General features: G+C 41.1%; 1 protein-coding gene across 5 annotated transcripts; it reads right to left on the reverse strand.

Annotated features, from left to right (window-relative positions):
- Positions 1-7: 7 nt before the first annotated feature.
- On the reverse strand, positions 8-12843 carry LOC138194930 (Na(+)/citrate cotransporter-like). Of its 5 annotated transcripts, none has more exons than XR_011177970.1 (15): positions 10946-11368; positions 9271-9399; positions 9059-9195; positions 8088-8299; positions 7864-7977; positions 7452-7626; positions 7172-7294; positions 6850-7062; positions 4829-4932; positions 4325-4446; positions 2008-2169; positions 1635-1772; positions 1415-1539; positions 527-705; positions 8-61 (listed from the first exon to the last, which is right to left on the reverse strand). XR_011177970.1 is itself a non-coding variant. In XM_069143961.1 (15 exons), the coding sequence occupies exons 2-15, from the start codon at positions 11045-11047 to the stop codon at positions 600-602; spliced, it is 1962 nt and encodes a 653-aa protein (XP_069000062.1). In that variant the 5' UTR covers positions 11048-11086; positions 11565-12843; the 3' UTR covers positions 183-599. The 5 variants fall into 5 exon arrangements, 2 of the variants coding, with proteins under 2 accessions (XP_069000062.1, XP_069000064.1); XR_011177969.1 differs by lacking the exon at positions 8-61 and adding an exon at positions 183-329; XM_069143961.1 differs by lacking the exon at positions 8-61 and adding an exon at positions 11565-12843 and having other exon boundaries at positions 183-705; positions 10946-11086.
- Between the last annotated feature and the right edge of the window lie 1501 nt (positions 12844-14344).

Below are 14344 nucleotides of genomic sequence, written 5' to 3' on the forward strand. Positions count from 1 at the left end.
GAGATCTGCTGTCTGCGACACTCACATCGGTTCACGGCACCGGCTGTTCCTGGTCTGACCACTAGAGGGAGACATGTAACCACAACGAATAACGTCTTCTGGTCACGATCCTACTACTGAAATACTACTTTAAGATACTTGTACTTCTATTCATGCAAATTTATACTTCAGCTTCACAACAGTTCAGACGGAAATATTGAACTTTTTATTTCACTACATTTACAGTTTATAACAGCTTCATATTCTCAGATAAGATGTTTTGCATAGAAAACATATTAAGAGCTGATGAAACGTGAGATTAAACGACCCAACAGCATAAACAAGTTGAGCTGAAACAAAAAGTAAAATGACAGAAAATAAGCTAAATATTTTCACCGTAATATATTCCAAAATACATTATTACAAAGTTATTGCTTCAACAAGATGAGCAAAGGATTGTTGTCAAAGATCAAACTGTATCGATACCAAATAAAACTGTCAGTACAAAACTCTAGAAGTTACGTATGTACAGAACACATCCACTCACCCACATGGGTTGATCATTAAGTTCACACATTGTTCTGGTTTTGACCAAAATGTGATGTTTTGCTGCTCATGTTTCAGCTTGATGGACTCCTGAAGGTCGTTGCTTCCTGCTGCTGCGTGGGCATCGCTGTGCTGCTCAACAGGAACTCTGAATTATTGATCATCCCTTCTCTGTAAAAACTGTTACAAAAAACTCTCATGTTTAAATAGAAAACAATAGAAAACATACTACATACTATATTTACTAATCACATACAATATACTCACTAATTACACACAGTACATTTACTAATTAAATATATTATATTTACTAATTACAGACAGTATGTTTACTAATTACATAGAGTAATTCCAATACACAGGGATAAAAGTAGTTTTTTCTTTGATACATAAGAGTTTCCTGAACACTGAACTGATTCTGCTGCATTTTGTTTACTGATTCAGAGCCAGTTTCCAAAATAACAGTTGTAAATACAAAAAATTTACAAACAATTAAATAATAATAAAGAAAACACCTGAAGAGTCATCACTGTTTGACAGGACTGATGGAGTTAACACTGACTTTGAGATGTTTTAGCCTCAACGGCCTTTTATGGACATTTTTTGAGACTTGGCCGTTATTAATTATGTTTAAATACCATAATGTTTTTGTAGCTGATGATGCGTGTCTACATGCAGTTCTGGAGAATTAAATGACCATTAATAAGCAGTGAAAGCTTCTTACTTGTGTCTCTGTTTAAAGTTTGTTCAATAAGGCTTTGAGGCGATTCTTCTGTAGAAATTTGCACCCAAAAGTCCAGAGTCAAGTGATGTTGCCTGAAAAAGTTGTTATATATACACATATATACAGTATATATGTTATATAAAGTGCAGCGGGCTGTCGGCCTACAGTGGAGCGGTGATGTTGGCCCACTGAGGGAAAGAGTCCAGAGAAAACAGGACACGCCCCCAGCTGTTGATGGCCAGACTGATGCAGCCGATCCCGATGACGTTCATCACCACGCCTGTTCTGGCCTGCAGTGGGCGCAAGGGAGGAGGTTATGATGACAAAGTAACACCAACAGGGTGTATATATGTCTGAATATTCTTCACACACAGGCAGCACTCACCATGTCGGACACTTTGAGGTATCCGTAGGAGAAGACGATGGCGTTAGGGGGCGTGGCCACCGGCAGCATGAAGGCGAAGGAGGCGCTGAGTGTGCACGGGATCATCACGTACAGCGGGTTCAAGCTCATAGACTGGGACTGAGGCAGGACACACAGGAAGTAACAGCTTCATTACAGCAAGTGTCAAAATAAAGGTGCTAAACAGAGATCTGTGTCCAGAGACCAAAGAACACGTAAACTTAGACCTGATCTAGCCCCGCCCACCTGGTCTCACACTGTATGCTGATGATGACGGACTGTTACAGCGCATCGTTCATGTGTTCTGTAGTTTAATTTATGTGTGTATAGAAAGTGTGTTTGTGTGTTTTGGTACCATGGAGGCAAGGATGGGCAGGAAGAGCGTTGCTGTGGCGACGTTGCTTGCACACTCAGTGAAGGTGGCGACGAGGAGGCAGATGACGATGGCGGTGGCCCACGGAGGGATGGAGTGGAGCGGCGTCATCTGAGCGCCGAGCCAGTAGGAAAGACCGGACTCCTAAAAAAACACCAACACAAACACCAACACAAACATCAACACAAACATCAACACAAACATCAACAGACACCAACACAAACATCATCACAAACACCAACATCAACACAAACACAAACACAGACACCAACACAAACATCAGTACAAAAATCAACACAAACATGAACACAGACACCAACACAAACACCAACATCAACACAAACATTAACACAGACACCAATACAAACATCAACACAGACACCAACACAAACATCAACACAGACACCAACACAAACATCAACACAAACATGAACACAGACACCAACACAAACACCAACACAAACACCAACATCAACACAAACATTAACACAGACACCAACACAAACATCAACACAGACGTCAACACAATCATCACAACCACCAACACAAACATCAACACAGACACCAACACAAACAACAACACAAACATCAACACAGACATCAACACAAACACAAACACAAACATCAACACAGACATCAACACAAACACAAACACCAACACAGACATCAACACAAACATCAACACAAACATCAACACAAACACAGACAACAACACAAACATCAGCACAAACATCAACACAGACACCAACACAAACACAGACACCAACACAAATATCAGCACAAACATCAACACAAACATTAACACAAACACCAACACAAACATCAACACAAACATTAACACAAACCAACACAAACACCAACACAAACATCAACACAAACATTAACACAGACACCAACACAAACATCAACACAGACACCAACACAAACACAGACACCAACACAAACATCAACACAAACACCAACACAGACACCAACACAGAAATCAACACAGACATCAACACAACCATCACAACCACCAACACAAACATCAACACAAACATCAACACAGACACAAACATCAACACAAACAACAACACAAACATCAACACCAACACAGACATCAAAACAACCACCAACACAAACATCAACACAAACACCAACACAAACATCAACACAAACACCAACACAGACACCAACACAAACATCAACACAAATGTTAACACAGACACCAACACAAACACAGACATCAACACAAACACCAACACAGACATCAACACAAACAACAACACAAACATCAACACAAACATCAACACAGACATCAACACAAACACAAACACCAACACAGACATCAACACAAACATCAACACAGACATCAACACAAACACAAACATCAACACAGACATCAACACAAACGTTAACAGACACCAACACAGACACAAACGCAGACACCAACACAAACATCAACACAAACATCAACACAGTCATCAACACAAACATCAACACAGACATTAACACAGACATCAACACAAACATCAACACAAACATCAACACAGACACCAACACAAACATCAACACAAACAACAACACAAACATCAACACCAACACAGACATCAACACAACCACCAACACAAACATCAACACAAACATCAACACAAACACCAACACAAACATCAACACAAACGTTAACACAGACACCAACACAGACACCAACACAAACACAGACACAAACATCAACACAAACATTAACACAGACATCAACACAAACATTAACACAGACACCAACACAAACACAGACACCAACACAAACATCAACACAGACACCAACACAGAAATCAACACAGACGTTAACACAGACATCAACACAAACACCAACACAGACATCAACACAGACATCAACACAAACACAGACACAAACATCAACACAAACACCAACACAGACAACAACACAAACATCAACACAAACAACAACACAAACATCAACACAAACACAAACACCAACACAGACATCAACACAGACATCAACACAAACACAGACATCAACACAAACATTAACACAGACATCAACACAAACACAAACATCAACACAGACATCAACACAAACATCAACACAAACATCAACACAAACATTAACACAGACACCAACACAAACATCAACACAGACACCAACACAGAAATCAACACAGACGTCAACACAGACGTCAACACAGACATCAACACAAACACCAACACAAACATCAACACAAACATCAACACATACATCAACACAAACATCAACACAGACATTAACACAAACATCAACACAAACATAAAGTGTCATCACCTGGCTGCCCTTCGCCAGTGCGAAGCCGCCTCCCAGCAGCAGGACAATGTTCCAAGGCATCTTCTTCTGAGTCACCTGCCAGGTGAGCAGAGCAGGGGCGGGGCCTCGGGACACCTGGGACTCTGATTGGATAAAACAAAAGTTGTTTAAATCACAGATATCCACACAATGTGTGTGTGTGTGTATTAGTGTGTGTGTGTGTGTGTGTGTGTGTGTGTGTGTGTGTGTGTGTGTGTGTGTGTGTGTGTGTGTGTGTGTAGTGTGTGTGTTAGTGAGTGTGTGTGTGTGTGTGTGTGTGTGTGTGTGTGTTAGTGAGTGTGTGTGTGTGTGTGTTAGTGAGTGTGTGTGTGTTAGTGAGTGTGTGTGTGTATGTGTGTGTGTGTGTGTTAGTGTGTGTTAGTGAGTGTGTGTTAGTGTGTGTTAGTGAGTGTGTGTGTGTGTGTGTGTTAGTGACTGTGTGTGTGTGTGTGTGTGTGTGTGTGTGTTAGTGAGTGTGTGTGTTACCTGAGTTGGAGTTCCTCCAGAACCAGAGGTAACGCGGCGGCTCCGACGGAAGAACAAACAACAGAACCGCCACGAACAGCGAGACGGTCGCGTCCGTCACGAACCTGCAGAGAAACACAAAGATTCCCGTTTAATTTTCATCCAATCAGCTTCCAATAAAAATACATAATTTAAATAAATGTTCCACAAAAACTACATCTTCCTGACTCATCTGTCCAGAGGTGTATATGAAGCGGGTTCTGTGGTTACCATGGTAATCCCAAGGTTTTCTTGACTATGAAGCTGGTTCACATTGTTGCCATAGTAACTGATGCTGCAGAGCTAACCTGCTCCAGATAACAGATTATTACATTTCATTTAGCTGACGCTTTTATCCAAAGCGACTTACAACACCGATGGTTCACCATCAGGAGAACATTCACACACCGATGGTTCACCATCAGGAGTAACTTAGGGTTCAGTGTCTTGCTCAAGGACACTTAGGCATGTGGACAGGAGGAGCTGGGGATTGAACCACCAACCTTCTGATTAGTGTTCAACCCACTCTACCATCTGAGTCACAGCCTCCCTGATCAGATCTTATAAAAGCTCCGCCCACTGACCAATCAATGACATCACCAATGGTTGAAGACGGCGTGTCGTTCGGTCAGCTGACAGCGAGACATCAGCGTGTTCACAGACACACAAACCTCAACAAACAAACATTACTAATTATTAAACTCCGATCGATCCACACCTGCAGCCAAACTAAGCTCCGCCCACACGGTGCCATCATGAATGGGGATTTCACCACAGATCATTTCTGTTTGCAGACGCCTGATGACCTGAAGCTGCTGGAACGTCTCAAGACCTTCGTCCTTACATTTTAATTTCTCATGTCAGCTGCTTTTAACTGAGTGCAGAAACGTGAAGCTCCGCCCCCGTTTCTCTGGGCAGTTTGAGTTTTCATCATCAGTGAAGTTTGAGTCTCACTGAACCTGATGATCAGCAAACATGTTGAAATCATCTGTTTGCTCAAACGGTCAAAAAGTTTAAGTCAGCTGTTACTAAAGCGGGAATCTGCTGTGTGACCTTTGACCCCTGTGTCTGGGAATAAAGTCAAAAAGATCTGAACACACTCACACACACACACACACACACACACACACACACACACACACACACACTCTCACACACACACACACACACACACACACACACACACACACACACACACACACACACACACACACACACACAGACAAGTGAAAAGTCTATTCCAGACAGAGTTTCTGATAACGACTGTTTTTACAGAATGTTTAACATTTTTCAATGAAAAAAATCTAAGAATAACCAAACATAAAAAAATGACGCTAAATTGATGAAAATTATCATCATCGTCTACGGTTCATAATATCATTAAAAGATTCAGAGAATCTGGAGAAATCTCTGAACACAAGGGACAAGGCTGGAAACCAATATTGGATGGTGGTGATCTTCAGGCCCTCAGGCAGCACTGCATTAAAAACACACTATTCTGGAGTGGAAATCACTGCATGGGCTCAGGAACACTTGTGAAAACCATCGTCTGTGAACACAGTTCATCGCTGCGTCCACAAATGATGTTAAAACTCTCCAAAGAAGAAACCAGATAGAAACATGATCCAGAAACACCGCCGCCTTCTCTGGACCGAGATCATTGAAGATGGACTGAGGTGAAGTGGACAACTGTCCTGAGGTCTGATGGATCACAATCTGAGATTCTGTTTGGAAATCATGGACGCTGCATCCTCCAGGTTAAAGAGGAGAGGGACCATCCAGCTTGTTATCAGCTCAGTGGTGAACATGATCCTGGAACAATTTTATAGAGACGTGTTGCTGCATCAGATTCAAAATGAGAAGATATTTTATAAAAGAATAAAAAAATCAACACTCGATACGTCGTCTTTGGTCTCTTAAATTAAATATGAGTTTGCATGATTTACAAATGATCTCATTTTGTTTTTATTTACATTTCATACGGCGTATAAGCAGCTACTCACTCGGCCTTGGAGTTGAAGACGTTGGTGGCCCAGCCATCCGTGAAGCGCGGGTCTCGTGTGAACCACAGCGCCACCATGAGGACGAAGAGCGCCAGGACACTGAGCTCTCCGTAACTCATCGGTCCCAGTCGGCGGTGCTCGTCCCGGATCACCTCGTACGCCGCCCGCTCCTTCTGCGACTGCGCCGCGCCGCAGCCCCACGTCCTCCGCAGGCTGCAAACAGGAAGATCAAAGTACGTTTGCAGTACCAACAGCGACCACAGTGAGAACACAGGAAGTGAGGCGGAGCATTTTGATTGGGCGGTTCGGTGAAGCGACTCACTTGCAGCCGATGTAGAGGAACTGCAGCCAGAACCAGGCCAGCGTCAGCATCAGCAGCATCGTCGGGAAGGCGAACGCAAACCACGACGCAAAGTTGATGACGTCTCCGTTCTGAGGGAAGAGTCTGCAAACCAAACAGGAAGTGACATCAGCAAATCAACCGGCAGCAGGTGGGAGGAGTCCGTCTGATGGGAAATACACCAGAATGACCTTTTATATTGGACCTGATGTGTTTTATTTTGAAGGAGTGTTGGAGTAAACAGGAAGTTTGTGTGGCTCACTGGCTCATCTGTCCGATCAGAACCAGGTTCGGTCCGGTTCCCGTCAGCGTGGCGATGCCTCCGATGCTAGCGGCGTAGCACACGCACAGCAGGAGGCCTTTACTCATCTTCCTCTGCTCTTCATCGCCGTCGCTCAGCTCCTCCAGATCCATCGGACCGCACACCGTTGCCCCCGCTGGACAGGAGGACACATGTTTAAATCACCATCTTCATCACCATCATCATCATCATCACCTAAAAATCATAATTTTCTTTCATTTTTTCAGTATTTTCTCAAAAATTCTAATTTTTTTCAAAACATTGTTTTTCTTCTTGAAATATTTTCATGTTTTTGTTTGTTGTTTATTGTTTAAATAGATGAAACATTGTAACAGAGATTTACAGGTTATTTTCATGTGTCTGGTCGTCTCACCGGGACCGCTGCTGTCGGACGGAGGTTCGTCCCGCGTCGGTTTGAGCGCCTCCTGCTGGTCCATCCGTCCCTCAGAGGACGTATCGTCCGTCTTCTCGAAGCTCACGTTCACACCTGGAAACAAACGTCTGAGATCAGCCGGACGATTCGACTTCAGTGCTGCAGACGTCTTAAACCCTTCTGTTGCGTAAGGAACCCGTCCCTCCGTCCCTCCGTCCTCCCACCTTCCTCCAGGACCTGCAGCACGCTGACGGTTTTCTCCTGATGTTCATCCTCCTGCTGCAGAGCGACACTCCTGGAGGACGGGTCAGGCTCCCCGTTGCCGTGGAGCTGGTCCAGAACGGCCTGGACGATGGGGACCATCATGGCGGTCGTGGCCGTGTTGCTGATCCACATGGACAAGAAGGCCGTGATGCCCATGAAGCCGAGCATCAACCTGCAGGACAGAAAACCTCCTGAACAATGACCAGAAGAAGATCCAAAACAAACCTTCACGAGTCTGAAACATCCATCACACCTGTTAAGTTGTGTCTTCGTCTCCATGGTAACCACATCTTCCTACGTTGTCAAGTTTACAATGAATAGTCAGTAAAGTATATTTCCATCGCTTTAACTGAATAAAGTCAATAAAATAAACCTGCTGTTGTTCTGGATGAATCATCTGATTTCAGTCACGTCTTCCTGTAAATGTTTCACAATAAAAGCCTCGTTAAGAAATGATGGGTTTCTATCTACTGAACAGCTAGAAGGCTTTTAATTTGAAATGGACACAGGAAGTGTTGAGTTTGTATTAATGCAGCAACTTTAACAGGGCAAACGGGAGCGGATCAAAATGAGGCTTCGAGATGACGTCGTTAATCAATTAATACTTCTTAAATATCAATAAAACAACGACTGTTTGTTATTATTGTCTCCGACTCTTCAAAGATGATCAGATCTTCAAGAACTGAAAACATGAAATCATTTTAGTCTGATCAAGAGAACTGAATATTTGATCTCCACAATTATAGAAAAAAGGGGCGGAGCATGTGACTGTTGTCATGGACCAAAACATCAGATGTTTTGAAAAGCAAATAAATTGTTGAAAAAAAAAAAAAAAAGACATTTGTTTTATTCTGAAGGACAGAATCAGTCACTGATTCGGGCGCTGAGTGTGGCGGTCAGGTGGCGGTCAGGTGACGGTCAGGTGACTCACAGGGCTGGTCGGACTCCAACCAGCAGCAGAACTCGGAGCGCGATGCGTTTGTGGAGGTTCCAGTGCTCCACGGCGACGGCCACCATCAGCCCGCCCACAAACAGCATGTTGGTGTCCTTCAGGTACTGCATGCACACCTGAGCAGACAGGTACGAAACAGGGTCATCAAACCCTTCAGATCTAAACCACGCCCACAAAACGTCCAGTCTTACGTCTTTGGACTCCATGATGCCGAGGACGGGGAACAGGATGGTCGGCAGCAGCGCCGTCACCGCCAGCGGCAACACCTCCGTGCACCAATACACCGCCATGAGGACGATGACGTAAGCACAGGCCGCCTCCTACACACACACACACACACACACACACACACACACACACACAGATTAACACATCATACTTATGATACAACGAAGTGCCTCTAGTGGCCGAAGTGATTATGGCGAGAACAGAGACCTCGTTAAAGACGGTGGCTCCATTTACATCACAGCCGAGTTAACCTCGTAAAAGGTTCGCTGTTGTTTATTAGCCGTCATTAGCTAGCCTGATGTCTGCGTGAATATCTGGTCTGTTCGCGCTGAGTCGTTCCTGATGGCCGGAGACCTCAGGTTCATTTTAAACTGTCGAAGCAGCCATTAACCAATCAGCATCCGTCACCGTCTGACAGGACAACAGTATAAACAATCTTTTTAATTTGAAACCTTTAACTCAGATTGATGTTGTGCAGAACGAAGTATAAAATCTATCGAGGAGGGAAACACTGCAGTGAAGCGCCGGTTCCTCCCGACTCTCCATGAAGGCACTTTGTCCCTTTACACTGCTTTTATTTTGAAATATGTGAAACTGTGAAAATAAAAGTTGTTTTTGCAGCGAACCGGAGACGTGTTGAAGCAGACGACCGCTGTGAGCAGCAGCTGGAACCCATCTGGAGCCTTTCAGCTCTGGTTCTGGTCTCCGGCTCCGATAAACGCTTCACCAGCTGGTGTTCACCAGCAGGGGTCGCCGGAGTCACCGAAACCGGATTATTCTCACCATGTCACACTGTTTTCTCAAAAGTTTTTTGAATTTTTTGTTCCATTTCATGAAAAACAATTATTTTATTTAAACAAACTGATATTAAAGATTTAAAATCCTGAAAAAAAAATAATGTCAATATATATATAATGTTTTTATGGCAGTTTGTTTCTCAAAAGTCTTCAGTGTTTTTAAACAGTTGATAAAAGTTTTGGGAAACAGTGTTTTGTTTTTATATTTTACAGCAACTTCGTGTTTATTTTTTTTGCATTGAACTAAGAGAAAACACACAGAGGTTTAAAAAGCTGTAAAAATATAATAAACTACTCAATCATAATAAAATGATGAAGTGTGATTGTGTCTGCAGAGGAAGTAAAACTGTTGAGTTTTAATGTGAAGAAGTCGTAAGGTTTGTAGATCAGTTGGTGAATCAGTGACTGAAGTCGTTAACGATTCAGCTGGTTGATGATTAAATACAGAAATCAGCTGTTACATAATGAGTGAATGAATACCGACATTTAAAACAATAAAGCAGCGAATTAAAATTCAGCTCGTTAATGTAAATTAGGACTTCGTTCAGTTTATTTTCAGGTTTTAATTATTTTTCTTCCAAAAGGTAAAATTTCCAATAAATTTATTTCAGAATGCAGATTTTTCTGATGATGAATTCATTTGATAGTTTTATTAATCAGGAAACAATCCAACATCACTTCTGCTATAAAGTCACGTTTACAACTTTATACACTCGTTGACTTTGTGATTTGTTAACTCCCAGTAAACTGATTGTTTAAAATAGTAAACTGTCAATCACACACAGTTGATTTAAACTAGTGAACTCTTAGTAAACTAGTTAACTGAACTAGTTAGTCTCACCGTGGTGCTGACTGCGAGCGGCAGCAGGATGAACGGGCTGCAGACGAGGATGATGACGCCCTTCAACCTCCAGACCTGACGCAACATTTTCTGAACCGACATCAGTGTTGGTGAAGATGATGAAGATGATGAAGATTAAATCTAAATGTCCCGTCAGAAAACAGACGATCAGTGAGTCTCCGTCTGTCTGCTGCTCCACGTCTCCGACACGTCTGTGGAGCACCTCACTGTCCACACTAAATATTAACATGACACACACACACACACACACTCACACACACACTCACACACACACACACACACACACACACACACACACACACACACACACACACACACACACACACACTCAGTGCCCCTGAACAAACACTAAAGAGGAAATCCGATCTGTTTGTTTCAGTCTGAACTTTTATCTTCCTGCTTAAATTCAACGATGATGAAACTTTAACTTCAGTTTGTAAAGAAGAACGACGAACTAAAAGAAATCTATAACTTTAATAATTACATTTTAGTGTGATTAAAGGTTCAGGTGGGAAAAAAAAGAGTTTCAAGTTGTTCAACAGTCGTCATCAAATGTAAAAACTTTTCACTGATGATGATAAAATTAATGAGAATTCACCTTAAAAAGCTCCGACGGGGCGACAGACAGCTAGAGTTTAATAAAACCATCAGCAGGGAGTCTCTGGTTCGATTCCCAGCTGCACCTTTACTTTGTTAATCTTCTTCTCCGTTTCCTCACTTCCTGTATAATAAAGGCAAAAAAGAATCTTTAAGAAGAGTAAATAATTAACTGTAAAATGGCACCAAGTATCTAAACAGCTCTTGAAACTTCTCACATGGTCTCATAAATATTCTATTAATTAAACAAATATTGTCATAATTAAATATTTTATTAAAAAATATTCAAATAATTTAATAAATATTCTGATTATTAATAAATATTCAAATAATTTAATACATATTATAATGATTTAATAAATATTCTCATGATTTAACAAATATTCTAATGATCTGATATCTCACCAAAAATATAAAAATGAGAGAAAAACTCTTTGTTTTGTCGTCTTTCCTCTTCGATTGATCTGGCGACCCTTTGGAGGGCCCCGACCCACAGGTTGGAAACCAGTGGACTGAACTAACAAACTACAGAAAGTCATTAAATCCACATTGAGCTGCTCAAACTCTGAAGCGCTGAATACAAGTCAATGCTGTTGTTTTTTTAAAATAAGTTTTTCAGATGAATTTTTGAATGTCACAAAGTATTTTTGTTTTGCAACTTTTATTAATCTTTTGAATATTTTTCCACCACTGAAGTAAGAAACATTACAACTTTTTATACATTTATTAAATTTATTATCTTTATCCTGTTTTTGCAGATTTGTCGATGAGACAGTTTGAGATTAAAATATTAAATAAATCACAGATATTGTTTTTGGTTCATATAGAAAGGACATGTTTACAAACCAAAATCATTAAATAGAAGTTGCTGTAAATTATTTTTTCTTGCTGACATCTGGTAAAATCACTTCAAAGTATAAATTGATCAAATCTCCTGATTCATCGTGCTGCCACCTGGTGGACACAAACCGACCTGCATCAACTCAGGCTGAAAGCCCCTAAAAATATATAAAATAAGCTTTCTGTTTGACATTTATTAAAATAAAAAACTGATTAAAAATTCCTCCGTGTTTCCCACTGAAGGTCATTAAAGAGTCGAGATTCACAGGAAATATACTTCAAAATAAAAGTTTTACAGAATATTTCATTTCTTTGATGTTTCAGTGATAAAAACTCGTAAATGAAAACTGTTCAAACCATCTTTAAGCGCAACGACTGATCGACACCAAACATTCAAGGAAATATTCAGGAAACGAGACGTTGAATTTAAGATTTCAGTCTCATTCAAACGAGTTTATCTCAGCTTGTAATTAAACTTCTGTTTAATCAAAACTGAACAATTAATAATCTGTGAAAACATCACAGCAGCCGCGTCTGTTAGTTCGTTTTACCTTTAATAATAAAAAGAAAACTAAAATAAAAATCTCAAAATAAAAAATACATGGCAAAACAATAGACTCTTAAATGATTATGAGAATAATCATGGTCGCAATGATGATACAGTAGAAGTAATAATAATAATAATAATAGTCACCATAATAATAATCAGAAGCATAATAATCATAATTCTATCTTTCCTGGTGTCGGTGGCACCAGCAGAAATCACTTCCTGTTTTATAGACATTATGGTAAGCATCGCACAGGCCGGGGCGTGGCACTTGTCAAAATATTTTCACACTTAGCAAAGTTACCCCACATATGCACGACAAAATCAGGACAGAACCACAGATCGTACGATTCACAGCACTGCTTGGAAAAAAAATCTAAAACATGCTCCGTGTCGGCTTCGTCATCCCGTCTGAGTCGCACCTCCATCGACTGACCGACGGGGGGAGGAGGGGGGGGAGAAATTTGGCAGTTTTTAGACCAAAACAAAGAAAAGTTAGTCGGTTTGTAAAACTTGTAAAAACCCCAACGAATATTTAGAAAAACGTCATAAAGATGAACATTCTTCTTCGTGCGTCTCCGTCGGCAGGTCGCGGCTTCGTCTCCGATCAAAATGCTCGCGTCGTCTCTTCGATCGCTTCCAGAGTTCTGGGGTGAAAATTAACGTTGTGAAGCGACAGCGTCGACTTCGAAGCAGCGAGCGACTCGCGTCCGTTTCTGACAGAAAAGTCGAATGGAGGAAATAAAAGCCGAGCTGCTGCTGAAGTCCTTCACGTCGGAGTAAAAACGAGGGTTTTTTAAATGGAGGCTGGTGGGGAGACGAGCAGGAAACACTCTCGTTGTTCGGTTCATTTTGGCTGTTTGATCGTCAGAACACCAACTTTGGTCATTTGCACGATATTTGACCTCATCGACCTCAAACTTAAACACATTTACGTGTTTTGAGTAAAAAGTTGTGATTCTGAGAGAAAAGAGAAATAAAAGCAAAACAATGACAGAAAAAAGGCTGAAACGGTTTGTTGTGTTCGAAGCAAAAAGTGACGTTAAACATTCTGAAAATTTAGTTTTAAACGTGAATTCATGACAATAAGCTGAAATCTGCAACTTCTGACCTGTTGAAGCTTGAATTGATTTCTCGTCACCAGTTTAAAGATTAACTGAAAAAACAACAGTCAGATTCATTAACAATAAAAGCAAGTTATTTATAACTATCAGAATGTTTCAGGAATAAATTCAGTCATCTTTGTAAATCACAAATATTTAGATGCTTCGAAGTTCAAAATATTCCAAGAAAAGACCAAACTTCAGAATTAAAGTAAGAGAGACAAAAGTCCCCATTACAGAAATACATTTAACAATATATTTTGAGAAAAAGTCAAATTTTAAATTGGATGA

The sequence above is a fragment of the Embiotoca jacksoni genome, unplaced genomic scaffold (assembly GCF_022577435.1).
Source record: "Embiotoca jacksoni isolate LCO1_2020_lvr unplaced genomic scaffold, fEmbJac1.0.p SCAF_118, whole genome shotgun sequence".
NCBI lineage: Eukaryota > Metazoa > Chordata > Actinopteri > Embiotocidae > Embiotoca > Embiotoca jacksoni.